General features: G+C 41.4%; 1 protein-coding gene across 1 annotated transcript in view; it reads left to right on the forward strand.

The window, feature by feature from the left end:
- The window catches only part of TBX20 (T-box transcription factor 20), a gene marked incomplete at both ends in the record, with an annotated part of 34,112 nt that extends 22,002 nt beyond the window's left edge, over positions 1-12,110 (forward strand). Inside the window, 2 exons of the mRNA XM_080611071.1 lie at positions 7,373-7,482; positions 11,770-12,110. Coding sequence (XP_080467197.1) covers positions 7,373-7,482; positions 11,770-12,110 — 451 coding nt within the window. The remainder of the gene's footprint in view (positions 1-7,372; positions 7,483-11,769) is intronic.
- Positions 12,111-16,709: the final 4,599 nt, after the last annotated feature.

Here is a 16,709-nt window from a genome sequence, read left to right on the forward strand (position 1 = left end):
GGGAGGTAGATACGTACTTCAAGAGGCAATGTGGACACTGAAGTAATTTTTAGGCAGAGAAAGGAAGGATTGGGGGATGGAGAAGTAAGAAAGCTGCATCCCAGTATTCCAGCTGGCTTTATCTGCATCGTAATCAGATTCTGAATTCTCCCCTGAGGAACTTCATGTCTGAGATGTGGAAATACATTGTACTGGCTTACAAGGCCGTAAGTGAAACCAATGCTAATGTCCAGATACGGGCACTGCCCTGCTGAAGTAACACTCAAAGCCATACGCTTAATGATGCGCTGTCCACAGTGGTCCCCTCTTCCATCCTCTCTCTGAGCTGCCTTTCTCCCCATTCTCACTGCTTACTGCTGGTCTAGAACAAGTTCCCTGACTCTTAAAAGCCCCCTACCAACAGCTAGAAATACTCTCTACGACCTACTCCCATGTCCCTGATTAAGTAGGGCTTTGTCATAGTTCTCCAGCAAGTCAAACTCCCCAGCTGATCTTTTACCTCCAGCTACTTCTCAGTCTGTGAATTTCAGCAACCAGCTACGGGAGACCACCTCCAACACTTAGGTTGGGAGACAAAGTGAAATCCTGAATTTAGAGAAACATCAGGGACTACAGTGCCTAAATGCCTGGTATCTGGTGCCATTCCAGATGTGCTGATCCACTCCAGCCTCCAGCTGCTCATTTTCCACTTAGGTATTCTGTTATTTATCCCTTTTACTTGTGCAAAATGATGATATAAAAAAGCTCTATTTTGCTACTGTTTTCCACTCGCCTCATGCAGGTGTCGTACGTGCGTAAGGGGAGGGCATGATGTCAGACCAGACCCATGGTTTCCAAGTCACAGAAATGTAATTTTATCTTTGTGTTTGTTTGTTTTAATTCCCTGTATAAAGATAGCTGTTTTCCTCATTTTTATTTGCAGTTGAGAGAAGCAGGGTGGCTATATTTGATAACCTCATGATCCTTCCTCCTAAGTGTCATTACTTTTACCAAAGAATGGCTTCAGCCAGGCTACATAACCTCCATGCATATTGCAGCTCTTCCTGCACTGCTATCAGTAGCCAGAGGATTATTTGAGGCTGCCATCAAACACCACTTTGGAGATATATTTGTTCTTTTTCCTGCAATCGTCAAACCCTACATTTTCTTATGATTTGGTTATTGTTTCACTTTTTTACAATCACAGACTGGTTTGTGTTGGAAGGGACCTTAAAGATCATCCAGTTCCAATCCGCTGCCACAGGCAGGGGCACCTTCCACTGCACTGTATTACATCCATCCAACACAATAGTTTTGACTTTGTGAAAGTGTTTGATGGCTCTGTATTAGCTTTTAGGCCATGTAAGCCAATGTAGTCTGACAGACCCTAGTTCTTCCTGGTCAGAACTGGTTCATTTTCAGTCTAAGCAGTGGAAACACGCTACTCTGATCTGGTTGAGGATTTGGTTCATACCATGTCAGAGCTGAATTAGGTCCCTATGGTCAGCCTGTAATATTCACCTACAAGTATAAGAGCAACAATATACAGTAAATTAATATCTCTGTATGTTGGTGCATGTGTAAAAGAGCACCTAAAAGCTACAGAAGCATGAAGGCTGAGGGTATCTGAACAGTTGCTGCTGTTCACTCTTAGCTGCTGTTATGGAAATGTATTTGTTCCTCCTGCTGTGTTGGTTTTTATATTCCATTTTTTCCCCGTTTGGGTTTGTGTTCTTGTTGGTGTAGGGTTTTTTTACAGACTTGTTTGTAGTAATTGTGTCCTGGGCGAAGTAATCATCTTTTCCCTTAAAAAAAATGGTTCTACTACAGTGCGACTTCCGACAAGTTTATTTTTGTGCCTTCTCAGCCCATTTATTCCATCTGTCTTCACCTCACCTCACTTCTGATGTCTTCTGTTATCTGGGCTTTCTTCCAAACATACTAACTGGCAGCTACAAAAAAAGGAAACCTTTGAAATGCAGAACTAAAGAACTCATTCAGGCTGCAAACTGATAATTCATACCCTTTATATCCTGTTCTGTATTTTTCTTTGTGTTGGACTGAATGGCCAAGCAAAACATGGTTGTCAGTTTCAATATTTTATCATTTTTCCCTCTGCCTTTTTTTTATTGTTATTATCAACATTGCCTTTTTTCTTGTAAAGGAAAAGGCATAAAAGCAAACCCCATTACACCAGGAGCAGATTCTGAGGGTATCCTCACCTCTTTGCTTACCTAGCACGTGGATAGTGAGGGCAAAAGCAGAAAGCACTGACAGGTCATTCAAATCTGCCTTGAAATTGGAACCTCTTGTTCCAATTCCAATTGTTCTTGTTCCAATGCCTGAAACAGTAACTTCTGCAGGAGATATGAACTCAGAGTCCCTGGCTCTGCTACCTGCTCCTTCTCACTGCAGTCTGGCTCTTTCGCATTGTCTTCAAGGGAGGTTGAACCTGGCTCCCAGTGGAATGGGTGGCTGCCTATTCCATCAACTCTATCCTCTTTGGAGCCATGGTATAGATCTAAGATGAATACTAATCCAGGCCTGGCTCCAGCAAGCTAGTTCTGGATTAGCTGTTTTAACACCTTCTGCCAAACCCAAATACATTGCCTCAAGCCTCCTCGTCCCAAAAGAAGGCGGTAGGCTTCCTGTCTCTATCACTTGGGTAAGCTCTCTGCCAAATTAGGAAAATCCACAGCTTCAGGTGCGTGCAGGCATGTAGCAGCATCAGTGTTGACAGTGCACTGTGGCCAGGTGAGCCCTCTTCCGTATCAGCAGGGCTCATGGTCATACGCTTCACAACCAGGATCGTGGTGACCACCAGGCTGCTGTGAATGCACAGCAGAAGCAGAGCAACAGCAAAAGAACAGAAGAAATTACATGAAGAAGCACCAGAGAGATGCCTGGTTCCTCCTACAAAGAAGCACTGTTCTTTCACCTTGATTAAAGATCCTGCTCAGGGTAATCTGGGACTTCACCATCTCCTGAGAGATTCTATGTAATCTGGGTTGACAGCAAAAGGAAGTGAGCACCCTCACACAGGGCCTCACTCCTCATCCGCTTCCCAAGTCAGCTCTGTTTTCTGCCATCTCCCAGTTCATATCCATGGCAAGATCGTAGCTCTAGTCTGCAAAGAGTTAGTGAATCATTTGTTAGCTACATCAGGATTTTCCTATCTACTTTTGATCCTCTGAGACTCCTCTGTAGGTATAGGGCGCTGGTAACTAAACATGGCCAAAGACTCAGCTTGTAGCTGCAAGATATAAAGCATCCCTAGCTAGAAGTTTAGTTTTGGAATCAGTTGCCAGCAGGGACAAGAGCGAAATGTTCAATCAAGAGGTTGAAGCCTGCAGAATGGCAAGATGCTTCCTGTGCACCTTAAAACCTTGCCAACTGAAAAATTCTCCCAGCCCTTCACTCCCTTCAATTTCTGGTTCCAAATTCACTGCCTTATTTCTTATATGAAGCAGAGAAGTGCTTCATCCATAATAAGCAGAGGTTTATTGACAGGCCTGGGCTCAAGGTGTGTCGGGATGCAGATAATCGGGATAAGCCTGAACTCCTTTTCCCTATTGTCTCTCCTCTCATTTGTCTTGCCTCAGCATCTTCTCTTGGGTGCACTAGCCAATATGAGCTTAGCGTTTTCCATTCCATTTGGCATATGGTTCCTTCTTTTTCTCAAGGAGCTTCAGCCCCTAACTTGCTCTTCTCCAGCCTGTCATCTGCTACTATTATCCAGTTATACCCATAGCGCAGCTTAATCATAGTAATATATTATGCCTATGTGTGTGTTTGTCCCCTCCTCTGGGTATTTAAAAGATACCTGTGAGTTGAAGAGCAGTCTGGAAGACTGCAACTTGTTGGTAGATCATACAAAAGACTGACAGAAAGAAGACATCTTTCTTTTATCTAGCTGGCAGCCTGTGATCTCTCAAAACAAGGTTTATTGCTAATTTATTGCTAACAGAAGAAACTATGGCATTCTAACATACTTCAAAACGTAAAAATTGCTAGGTCCAAGTATTAGATAACAAGTGTCTGATCACAAACTGAGTAAGAGAAGTTGAGCATTGAGTAACTGGAAGTCTTCAGCCAGTTTAGAGTGGATAAGCTCTGAAAAGTACTAATGGAAAGCTTTAAAAAAAACCCAACTCCTCCATAGTCTTCACTTGTTAAATTATTATTATTATTATTATTATTGAGCAGAATCATAAAATGTCAATTATTGGTTTACTGTTCAGTAACTTATAAAATTATTTCCATAAATCCTTTGAGCTGCATCGAGATGTGCATACAGAACTGATGCATCGAGATGTGCATACATCGAGATGTGCATACATCGAGATGTGCATACAGAACAATCTGAAGATGTGCATACAGAACTATAAAGCCAGAAGTTTAATTTCTTTCCTTCTTAGTAGTAGTAGAATATTTTGGGACTTTAAAAAATGTATTTTATCCCTCTATATTCTGGATACCCTGAACAGTTCACACTTCCATAAAGGGAATTTTCAGGAAGATTTTGATTTAAGTCCTTTAGGCCCTGGTTGAAATGAGGGTATAAGCAGGAACCTGTGTTCCAGATTGTCAGCTTTGTTCCTGCTTTTTAACCTAGATTCCATGGGTACTTAAATCTCGTTGCTAAAGCTTTGCTTCCTTGCACACATCTACTTTCAAGAAAGCCCTAAATCACCCCTGTCTTTAAAGGGTGGTGGAGGTTGGCCTCCTCTTTCCAACCTATGTGGAGAAACTCCACATTCCCATTGATTAGATGAGTTGCAACCCCTTTCTTCTCCAAGAAGACTTGATCTTTAGGTGGTGTTCTCTGGGCATGAAATATTTGAGTGTGGTGCAGAGGCCACCACCCCTTTCATTTGAAACACAGAGGGAAAGAAATCTTTTAACTTAGGTCACTTGTCCAGGTTGGGGGGGGCCTGAGCGCAACTTCAGCTCTTGTTTTTCTAGGTGGAATAAACACTACTTGGTAGGATAACTCAGAGATATTTATGTGTGAATTTATGAGAAAATTCACCACTGCTTGTTTTAACTTCTGTCCTTTTGCACGCTTAGGTGTTTTCCTGCTCAGCCTTTTGAATCTCGTAGGTCTGTTTGGAGGTTTATGTACATGCAACATGTGTTGTATGTGCAAAGAATGTCCACCTGAAGGCTTTGGGGGACAGGTGCCTACATTCTGGTGTGAGCCTCAACGCATTGTGCTCATGATGTGAATCACTGCCTCAAGCTCTAAAATGAAACATTAGTGGGTGTGTTGTGATTCGAGCGTAAACCACCACCATAGTTAGACAAATTCAGCATATACGCTTTTGAGTATTAAAATCCCTGCGGCACAAAAGAAATAGCTTTTGTGAAATTCACTGCTTTTCCTGATCCAAGTTTCCTCCTTAGACTGTTCCCTCTGCCATAAAAACCTTAGCTTCTTGTGCCAACGAATAAGACTAATCTTCTAAAACCCTTAGCAAACTACCTGTAGTGTTACAACATTAAAAATAAATAAACAAACTTACGACACAGTTCCCTGGTTTCAAACTTTGCAGATTCAAAGTTCACTAAGAAGTCACTTCTCTTTTTCCTTTAAAAGAAGACAACCATATAGAATAATAGAGTTCTCTGTCTAGCATGCAAACCCATCTGGAAAGAATTTAGTCTGCAATAATTGTGGGCATTTGATTTAGCTTTAAATCCCTGTAGGTAATTCAAATGTAAATTTATTGGGGTGAGTTTATCCCCAAACCACCATTGGATCCAATGTTTTAGAGATGAAATTGGCCCACTGCACTAAAACTAGAGCCTGCATTGTTTCTGTTGCATCAGGATATTGTTACGTGCTGTAATGTCTGTCATTACAAGCAGACCTTTACTAGAAATAAAGTCAATAGAGACAATTCAGACAATCAATCAGTTGAATCCCATCTATTTTTCAGACCATTAAAGATTAGTAATACTTTGGTTATGAGCATGGTTATAGACTGGTACCTAAATCACTCAGACAACACTGGCTAATTCATTATTTGGTTATTGTGTGCTCATCTGAGAGAGTCTTTTTGATGATGGAAAATTCTTTGCATTTCACATTCTGCTTTAGCAAAGAAGGGAGTCTGAAGGGGCCTTCAGCACACACTGTAAATAATGCCATCTGTCTTTTTCTTTGTAAAATCTTCTTCAAGATATCCCCAGTATGCCTACTGTTTTCAATCACTTAAAAGGCAGTAATCCCATTATCTCATCCTCGATGTAGGAACCGCCATTGCTTTCAGTCCACTTCCAATCCTGACACAAGTAAATCACTTTGATAAGATCCCTTCATTATTTATTTATTTTTTTTTTTTGAGGAGACCAGCATAAGTAATGATGCCAGTGAGAGACCAAGGACAAAATGACCATAATGGGCTTTCTGTAGGAAAGGAAAATATGTGCCACTGTGATTGATTGTGTTACTTGGAAAATGGTTTTCCTTGGAATTTCTGCAACAGCTACACTCTCCAAGTGAAGGGCAAGTAGGAATGGCCAAATGGTAAAGTCAGACAAAACAGATTTAAACAGCTATCACTACCTAGATTTCTTAAATGGGAACAGAAGGTCAAAGCCATTTTGGAATTGTGCCTAGGTCTTATTCCTCTTTGGTATAATGCCACCTACTTACATAGAAACGCACAGGGAATGTGTAAAGTTGGACCTTCCTTACAAACTGCTATGGCTTATCGCGCAGATATGCCTTCCTTCTATTTAAAAATTGTTTGAGTGACTTCAGTGCTTTGTGCCACCAGCAAGGCAGGGACCTGGAAGGCACATCTGACCTCCCAGAATAGACATGGCACGAGATCAGTAGTATCTGTGGACTTCCTGCTCTGAACTGGCCTCAACTCTGGTGCAGAGAGAGCGTGGTTAGAGCTGAGCTGTCTCTGGATGCATCTACCTCTTGCCTGATTTCAGATAAATGGGGGAGCACCACATGAGGTGGTCATTTGTGACTTGAAAGCCTGTTTGAAAGGAGCTGGACCACAGGTGTCTCTTTGAATCCAGAATGATCACTCATCGCAAATACCCCTAGGTCTTGTTTGTTCAAATCTGTGAAGACTGCTGGTCTTACATTCACTGTCTGAGGCTGAATACAGGAAATGCAATAGGAAGTTCTCTCAACTCTGCTGAAGAAGCAGTACCACGCAGGTAAGAGGTGATCAGCAATGTTAAAACACCACAGGCCAAGTTCAGTATTTCCGTGCTAAGAGGTAACCCTTCTGTTACATAATTTTGAGTCTGTGTGAGAAAGCTGTGATCTGGACAGGGAAAAGGCAGCATATTCATTGTATTTAACCTAATGAATCAAGAGGCTGTTTAAGATGTTTTTGATACAATAGGTCGTTTCCTTTCACAGAGAAAGCGTGGAGAGCCTTATCCAAAAGCATTCCTATGCCCGATCCCCTATTCGAACCTATGGAGGAGAAGATGATCTTGGAGATGACAGCCAGGCAACACAAAGCAGAGGTAGGAAAATGTGCTCATGAGGTAAACTGTGGTGACCTATTTATGGTTGGGAAAAGTAGGACCACAATCAGTGCTATGGTGCTCTGAAGCATCTCTGGTGTGCTTCTCTGCCTTGAAGTCCTATAAGGAGAATACCCGTTACCTCGCGGCTTTTCTGGACATTTTATATGCCCATGGTACTAGTGTGGGTGGCTAGCTCAGGAAGCATCTCAAGATGTCTTATGCAGCCTTTGCCATCAGAAGAGAACTATGTCTGCTTCCTCTTCAAGAAGGCTGAAAAACAGGCAACATCATTACCATGGTGCTGAAAGCAAGCTAACACTTCCCATCCCTCAGCAGGACTTACTAGCTGGGGCTCAGCACCATTTGTAAAGTACCAGGTAGATATGCCATTTGTTGCCTCTCCAGCAACAGAGGACTTAGTTATGACCATCTTCAACCAGCCTGTGGTTAACCTGCTTTGCCTCTACAGGAAGAAAAGTCCATAGCTCCCTGGAAAATTGATGTTTCGTTGTTATCTGTTGGTCTCTAAAAGGTGCCCTTCCTGCTGAGGCAATTTAGCTCAAATGCTTTATCAAATGGTTTGTCTACTTTAGCAAGACAGTTGTTCTTTGTGGGGATACTCGCTGGACAAATTGCATTTGTCATTATTCGCCACTGGAAATAAATCTCAAACCCATCTCATGGGATCACTAGCATAAACTTGTGTTGCATTATACTTTGCATGTTGACTTTGTGACCTGCCTGATATGCAACAGCCACTTGAGGTAAAGCAGTTCTATCTGCCTTCCAACTGGCAGTGCCCTTGTCTTGTCCTCTAACTTCATACAGTGTCACTAAGATAAGAGCATTATTTCTGGTCATAAGCTCTTTGACTTGGGCAGAGGAAACACTTATTTTTAACCATGAGTTGCTCTTCAACAAGCCATGATTAGGTGGCCTTGTTCATACACGTCTGTTTTAAGAGCAGTCCCTTAGATTGCAGAGTTTCTGGAGCAACTCCTCAGCTGGTATGACACCATCCTTTCACATCCTCCTGGGGGATTACCTCGCTTCATGTCAGCTTTGATCCTAGGCCAGTCATTGTTAAAGACAGTGTTAAATCTTCCCTTTGCCAGAAGTGCTCAGAGCAAGGCATCTTCTCTCCAAGAATTAAGTTTCTCCCTGTTATGATACCCTCCTTTGGAAGTGACAAAGTGAACAAGTTGAACCTCAGTATGAGAGCTTGCCATTAAAGTATTTCTCTACTGAAGAGAATGCCTAGAAACGTGTCATAGGAGGAAAGAACAGTTTATAACAGTTGATCTTACCAGGTACGGTTCTGCATTTTCTCGCAATATGGCAAATGAGTAAGTGAGGAAGATGATGAGTTGTGGCAACCCATTTTTTTCTAATCTGGGAGCCATATGCTAGCATAGGATGTGATTGTTCTGAGCAACCAGAGGAATACACAGAGGATAAAACATACCGCTCTTGCAGATGAGTAACTGGTACTTACTACCTTCACTCTCTGTTTAGGTCTGGTGTACTTAACTAAGGAAAAGTCCTCAAAAGTATGAGAAGAGAAACAATGATCTCATAGAAACTCCACACACATTTTCATTTCTTCTGTTGCATTTTAAAACTACCCTGCTTGCAAAGTGGAGGGAAGTCCTTCCATATGTATGACAGCCAAATATATACACACTGCTGGGTCCTATGTGTTATAAGCTCTCTGAGGCGACAGCAGCCTCAGAATTACTAGAGCACGTTTCGTTGGTGCTGGCAAACATGGCATGAGAGACTTTTTGGAGTACTAAGCTGCAATTAGAGACCACTGCAGTTGGAGGAGGAAAGGAACATATATATGTTCCTCATGCGAATAATACCATAGTTTTGGTCAGAAAGTCATCTAGTCCAACCCTCCTGCAATGAGCAAGGACACCAAGTTGCTCCAAGCCCCGTCCAACCTGGCCTTGAACACCACCAGGGATGGGGCAGCCACAGCTTCCCTGGGCAACCTGTGCCAGAGCCTCACAACCCTTATTGTAAATACTTTCTTCCTTATATGTAGTCTAAATCCATCCTCTTTTAGTTTCAGACCATTACCCCTTGTCCTTTTGCTACAGGCCATATTAAAAGTTTGTCCCCATCTTTCTTTATAAGCCTCCTTTAGGCACTGGAGCTGCTGTAAGGTCTCCCCGGAGCCTTCTCTTCTCCAGGCTGAACAAGCCCAGCTCTCTCAGCCTGTTCTATTTCTCTAATCATTTTACGATCACTCACAGAAGGAATCAGGTACTTTATTCTGTGTGGAACAAAGGAAGTTTACCCCTGCTATTTATTTCTAATTACTTCAGCCCCCACCTAGAGCATTCTCAGCTCAGCCGATTTCAGCTATCCAAAGATGGAAGTAGCTAGCCTTCAGAAACATATTTATCACAGGAAGTCTATTTCCAAAGGAATTAACAGAGATGAAATATATAAATCCAATTAAAACTCTTTAATGCATAGTGTCTGGGTGCCTGCACTCCAGCATCCACACACAGGTTTCATAGTAGCCACCAGGAACAGAGCCAAATGTAAACCTTCCAGGCAAATCCAGATTTCCATCCTGCTTCCCCTGTAGTGCAATAATGCTGAGATATTCCCTGATTTGCTCTGGTCTGTGAGTACAGTGTTAACCTTATAATTTGGCTCTGGATCCTAACTTCCCAGCATTTTGGATTTGGTTCAGTGGTAGGGACAGGGTTTGGTTCAAGTCTGTTTCCACTGCTGAATCAACATAATTTCTCTTGTTTTGTTAAGCAGGGGAGGAATTAATCACGAGTAGCTCTCTTTCTGATTTGAGAATATAACCCTAAAGAGGTTTATGATTTTAAACAAATCATATTCCTTTTTTGCTTTTCTACTGCTGTTTGCTTACAGTTTTGTTTGAAGTATATGGCCACAGTTGGTTCGTATATGTCATTCCAGTAAGTCTACCTTAACAGATAGCTCTCCATATTTTTTCTTTTCACAACCTGGATGAACCTATCCTCTAGAACCAGATTTATGAAACTAATACCTGCTGTAAAATGTGTTGTCTCAGAATGTTTTGCAATACAGAAATGAAATTACATTTTGCCAAATATCCTTGCCAGTAGATTTATTTCTTACAGTAAGAAACATTTTCTCAATGGACAAAGTTGGACAAGAAAGAAAATACAGAAGGGACATGAGCTGAATTATTGTTTGAATAGAAATCAAAAGAGTTTATTTATAGGATTTTATGTATTCCCATTTCTAGAAATCAGGCATCTGATGATGAGCAGATGCACAGACAAACTGCAGAGGTGAGGGGCAACACTGTCACATTATGATCTAAAAATGACCATGTATAATTAACCAAACATATTATTGTTTCCCCCAAAATTTACTGTTAATATAAAATAAGTAATTAGTTGTCGCTGTTTTTCCTTTTTAATGATTCTGCAAACTTCAGAGGAAAAGTATTTTCAAGAGATAGAAAAATTGTGAAAATAACTTTTGGAACTCTTCAGATTCAGAAAACACCAAAGAAACCGCTCCCATTTGATCAAAAGTAATAATTACCCTGAGAGCCAGTTCTTAATATTTTTGTGCATTTCACTGAAAACCCCCCATCTCTTACTAGGATTTAGCATTAGTGTTGTTTCCCAGAGCACTGTATTCAGTAGGAAGAATAACAAATGCTTTGACATTTTAGGGCTTTTGTTTTCTGTATTTTGGAAAAGTCAGGCTGAGTGAAAAGATGCTGTATTGACAAGTTCTACTGGGATAAAATAAAAGGGAGAGGGAAACCTGTAGTGCAAATTACATTCTTCTGCATTTTTTGCCAAACTAAAATTTCAGGAGAAAACCCTAAACAGTTCTATTGAGGATGTGATGTAAAAAGCTAAAGCATCTCTTCAAAACAGGGTTGTAACGCAGTGAGATTCCACATCAGAATGGCTGCTTCAGTGTGTAGAGTCAGCATTACAAAGTTCTTCAGTGTTTAATACCAAAGATTCAGTGTTTAATACCAAAGAAGTCCAATTGCAAAACTGGTTTTACTGCTCAAGCCAGTGCAACCAACTTCTTAAAATGGAAATCTGAATATGTGATAAAGGACAACAAATGGCAAATAATAATATAAAGAAATACAAAAGGAGAGAGAAGTATTTTCCATGACAACTTGTCATTAAAATCTACCTGCTGTGAAGGGCTCTTTTTCTCCCTTTTTGCTATGTTACCCGCTTTGCGTGTTGCCTGAAGAATGAAGCATCAGGCATTATTTCTCTTTGCTTGCAGGGTCAGCATTTACAACATCTGACAACCTGTCCCTCAGTTCCTGGGTATCCTCCTCAACCAGTTTCCCTGGATTTCAACATCCACAGTCTTTGAGTGCCCTGGGTACCAGCACTTCATCCATAGCTACACCCATTCCTCATCCAATCCAAGGATCTCTGCCTCCATACAGCCGCCTGGGAATGCCTCTCACACCCTCTGCTATAGCCAGCTCTATGCAAGGTAGTGGCCCCACTTTCCCTTCCTTCCACATGCCCAGGTACCACCATTATTTCCAGCAGGGTCCTTATGCAGCTATCCAGGGACTGCGCCACTCCTCCGCAGTGATGACGCCGTTTGTATGAGTGATGTAGGACAAGAGAAACGTGAGATTTTCAATGTGCAGTTTGGTATGAAAAGATACGAGGGACCTTCCTGTGGCAGGAGTGCTGAACTCGTCACAAACCAGCTAAGAAACATGCATTATGGATATAGATTCCTCCATTGAGGGATCACGAGAAAAGAGCATGCAGCTTGGAGCTGCTCTCAGATTTTATGTGTAACACAGCTGAAATGGATCCCAAAGTTCCCAGGATGTTTCGCCGCGTGCAGCTCGTTCCAAAGGTGCATTATACCTAGCGGAAAGAGATGACGCTTATGCAGCAGTGTACAAATTAATTGTGTATACGTCTTTTTCTTTTCATATACTAGATCAATTCTGGAACAGGCAATACTCTTACTCATCTTCATCTCTTCTTGTGACTGATGAGCATCTAGGCAGAAAAATGTATTGCTGTAACTTTGAGCATGTTTTAGCTATCTCAGCACATGTCTGCTGGGCACGGGACAAAGTGGAGAAGACCACTGTCCTTTTTAAAAGACTGGCTTATATTCACCAAAAGCAGTATTTCTTAGTTGCTACTATAATCCCAAAGAGAAAATTACTAATGAGTCTTTCTTTATTTGCTTCTTTCACAAAACACTTATCAGTTCAAAAAAGAAAAGAGAAAAAAAAAAAAAAAAAGAACTGTGTTACAGGACTGTAGCAGTAATGATGTATTCTGTCCTTCAGTCTAAACAGGAGTTTGTCTTCTATCCTAGGAGGAGCAATGTAACTATCTATTAAGGTATGATGAAGGAAAACACTGATTTGGGAAAACCTGTTACCCAAGATACCAAGTCTTTAAAACAATACTTGTTTGCTGCTGTGCTTGCCACTGAGGATCTGTTTCTAACTGCGAATGCGTATCAAGATAACCAAATTTCAGGCTAGATCAGCCTATAGGTCAAATTATAATCAATGGACTAAAATAAGATGAGTGGCATTGCAGCATCCTTCTATTTGTTCTGATTTTCTTAGGTTTGGTCATGGCTGTTACTATATTTTTTGGCCAGAAAAATGAGGGCTGTACTGTCTGGCTTTCCATATCCTGGTAGAATGGTGGAGCTTCCTTGGGAAAATATCAGTGCAGAGCTTCACATGTAACTTTGATTAATATCTGCCTTTTTTTTCAGTTAGTAATTAGGGTTCTCACTCAGTCCTGTCCACTTTTCCTGGTATTTTATGTCTAAACAGAAGAACTGTAGAGGTGTAATTAAAAACGATACCTCTGCAGTGAGCTGGCATGAATCCTTTGCACTGCTGAAAAGAGTACCAGCGCAATGCTGATTTCTATGTGGCAGGAGCTGGGATTTCACTGTAAATAAGTCAACACAGAGTTTATGTCTAGAGTTGGGTTCAAGTTACAGGCAGTAACACATCTACTGATAAAGAAGAACTAGCAATCCAATCTCATATATTAAAGATCTATGGTTTCTATTCCACAGAATGGAAACCAGGCTTTTCTGGCACTATTCTCCTCTACTTTTGACCAGCATGTGTTGGAATCATATGGTAAGAAGCAGAGTGCAGTATACTGAGTCACCTGCCTCCCATCTCTGTGAAGTGCAAGGCAAATCACATGCCTTTTTTGCTCCCATTGCCTTGTCTTATCTGCCCCATCACACAGAGCAATGACAATGCCATTCTTGCCACTTCCCACTGTAGGCCTGTATTTGCATCCCACAAGTAAAAGCCATCTTTGTGATTTTCCTGGTAGCAGTGTCATCCTCATTTCCCTTCGCTCTGGGTTGGACCTGCTGCTAAAAATTGACCTGAGGCAATTTGCAACTTCTGTTCTCTATATGTGAAAGAAAATGAACATTTAGTTACAGTTTCTGGGTTCAGAGCTACCACAAAGAGTTCCACAAATGATTATAACAGCCCCAGCCTTGAAATCAAGACACTGAATTTGACTCTATGCATCCAAATACTAGATTTTGCTCTAGGCTTTCAGGTTCACCTGAAAAGTGCATGTTGCAAGGTTGTGTCTATCAATGACCCGTGTTGATATAAACCCCGTATTTTTCAGGAAATTGGATGATACTGGCCCCATAACAACATAACTCTTGAAGTACATACGTGATTCCACAGAAACAGGAATTTCAGGGACGGAGAGATGGAAGCAAGCTTTAATCCCTCCCCTTCAGTTGCTTGACTTCTGTTAGAGTTGTATTAAGGCCTTCTGATGACATGCACTAAGGCATGTAGGGAAAATCTATTTGTTTTATCTGTTTCCTTCTGCAGCTCCATTAACTAATCTGGAGCTGCAGGGGATATGGTTAGGTTCAGAATACAGGTCGGTAGCTTTAATGGTGAAGTGAGTAGGCAGCTTTTACACGACTTCAGAAGTAAGTTTGGAACAGATAGGCTGATTTAGGCATGTTTTACATGTCATATAAAGCCTGCTCATACATTGACCTGTCCCTCCTTTGCAGGAAATTCAGAGAAATAAACTGTATAACCTCTTTAGCCCTGTCCCTATGCTGAAAACGCCAATATTTGACATGCAGAAATGCCGCTGATCCTGCTTTAGGGAAAATTCTCCAGGCTCTTCCTGGAGAACGACACTGGATTTTGACAACGTCAGTTACAAAAACGTTAAATGAAAGACAAGGGCTTTTCAGTATGAATAAAATGTGATTTGCATCTGAAAAAAACATGGTGGCAGCAGACTGTCCCTGTACAAAACCAGGATAAGGCCAATTCCTCATCCAAATTCACTGTGGTGAGTTTCATATTGTAGATGATGCAGAACTGTCTGTCAAAGTCCACAGCTTGATTTTCCAGTCAGATCTCATCTTTCTCAGTGGGCTCATCCCTCCTCATGCTGCTCTCTGGCATATGCTGCTCTCTCTGATGGTTTCATTCCTTTGCATCAGAAACCCACTGGGTTTCCTGCTAATGTGGAATCATGGCCACATCCCAAGCGAGGGAATTAAGGCAGCTTGTGAGAGCCTTCCCCAGGAAAAAGGTCAATAGCTATGTCTAGTTTTGACTTCCTCCTCTTCAACCCTGTAATCCTACCTCCAAAACCTGTTACATAGTGTTGAGGTTGAAGGGATTAAGTTCAGAGAGACCACAGGAGGCCCAATGAAGAGGTCCTACCACCTTGCAAGGTTTCTTCTCCCTGTCCATCTCACCTTCCTGTGGGCAGAGGGCAGTATAGGAGTGATTCCAGAGTTACAATTCCCGCTGAAGTCAGCTTGACTGTAACAAAGATGAGATTTCATTCAACATTCTCACCTAAAGTTTAAGAACAATGAACTGCAGTGACAGCAACAACACAGGAACTCTACAAAAAAACAAGACTAAACCCCAGCTACAAATCAGCTTTATCATTGATTTCACAATTGGAATTAAATAAATATAAATTCATAATTAATTGGTTAAGGAGTAAAACTGCTTTTCCAAAAAAACCACCCCAAAACCAAACTATCTGTACGACTTTGACAACTCAGTAATTTATTTAAGGAGTTGCTGTACCGCCGTCAAAATTTCATCACTTTCAGGACAGAACATCTGTTGCTGGTGGATGGTCTGGGAATGCCAAATAATAATGTAGAGTTCATTTTGCAATATAATTCACATTTTATATCCCGTAAGAAGTGCTCTTCACCTTTATGAGCTCTCTTGGCTGAGCAAACTGGTGCTGGTTTATGTTGTGGGGATTTTTTTAAGCAGGGTGGAGAGAACATGCCTGAATATGCTTTCCAAGGAGAATGATAAGATTATCCTCCAAAGTGTTACAAGTACTTCTGGGTGTTTTCTGGATTACTCTTTTATCCATACATAGTCAACAGCCTCAGGTCTTTAATCCAACAAAAGCATCCCAAAGACTAACAAGCTGACTTAGATGCATTTGTCTGGGTTTTTTTCTTCTACTTTTGGAGCACTGATTGAAGGTAGACATAACCCCCCCTCCCCCCATTTTAAATTTGGTTTGCACTATTGCTTTGTATGGCCTGGGGCACTGTCAAAGAGAGAAATTCAATGCAACTGGGTTTCAGTGGTAATTTTCTAGGTATAAACTGACAAACAAGCATAGCCTAAGTGGATAAAGGCACAGAGCTTCTAATGGAAATGCTTCTTCATGAGTTCAAAGATGGTAAGTTATATAACAGCTAACACCCTTGGTAGCACAATCTACAAAACTCAATTGCAGATCTTCTCCCAGAACGCTTCATCCCTGGAGACCAGGACACTGCATGAGTATGTACACGTAAGAAGATGTTGCTGCTTCCAGCACCCAGCAAACACTTAACCAGCATTTGAAAATTAACCTCTTTTAAACTAAAAACCTGTGGGCTGGTAACTCAGTTATGGACTGCATCCTCTTCATGTGTGTGTACTATAGGAAAAGAGAAATATCAATGAAAATTACTGCAAAAAATTGGGGAGCTTTCCAAAACTAGAAGTTAATATAAATTGTGGCAATTTAACCCTACATAAGGGGTAAAACCAACAGAGAGATTAGTGTATGCTTAGGGATCCTTATCTGGGAGGGAGTTGTGGCCACAGTGCGGATGTTGGTCATCCGCAGAGGGATGACATTCACTCACTGCAAGATCAGCTTTGGGTTTAG

The sequence above is a fragment of the Psittacula echo genome, assembly GCF_963264785.1.
Source record: "Psittacula echo genome assembly, chromosome: 2".
Taxonomy (NCBI): Eukaryota; Metazoa; Chordata; class Aves; order Psittaciformes; family Psittacidae; genus Psittacula; species Psittacula echo.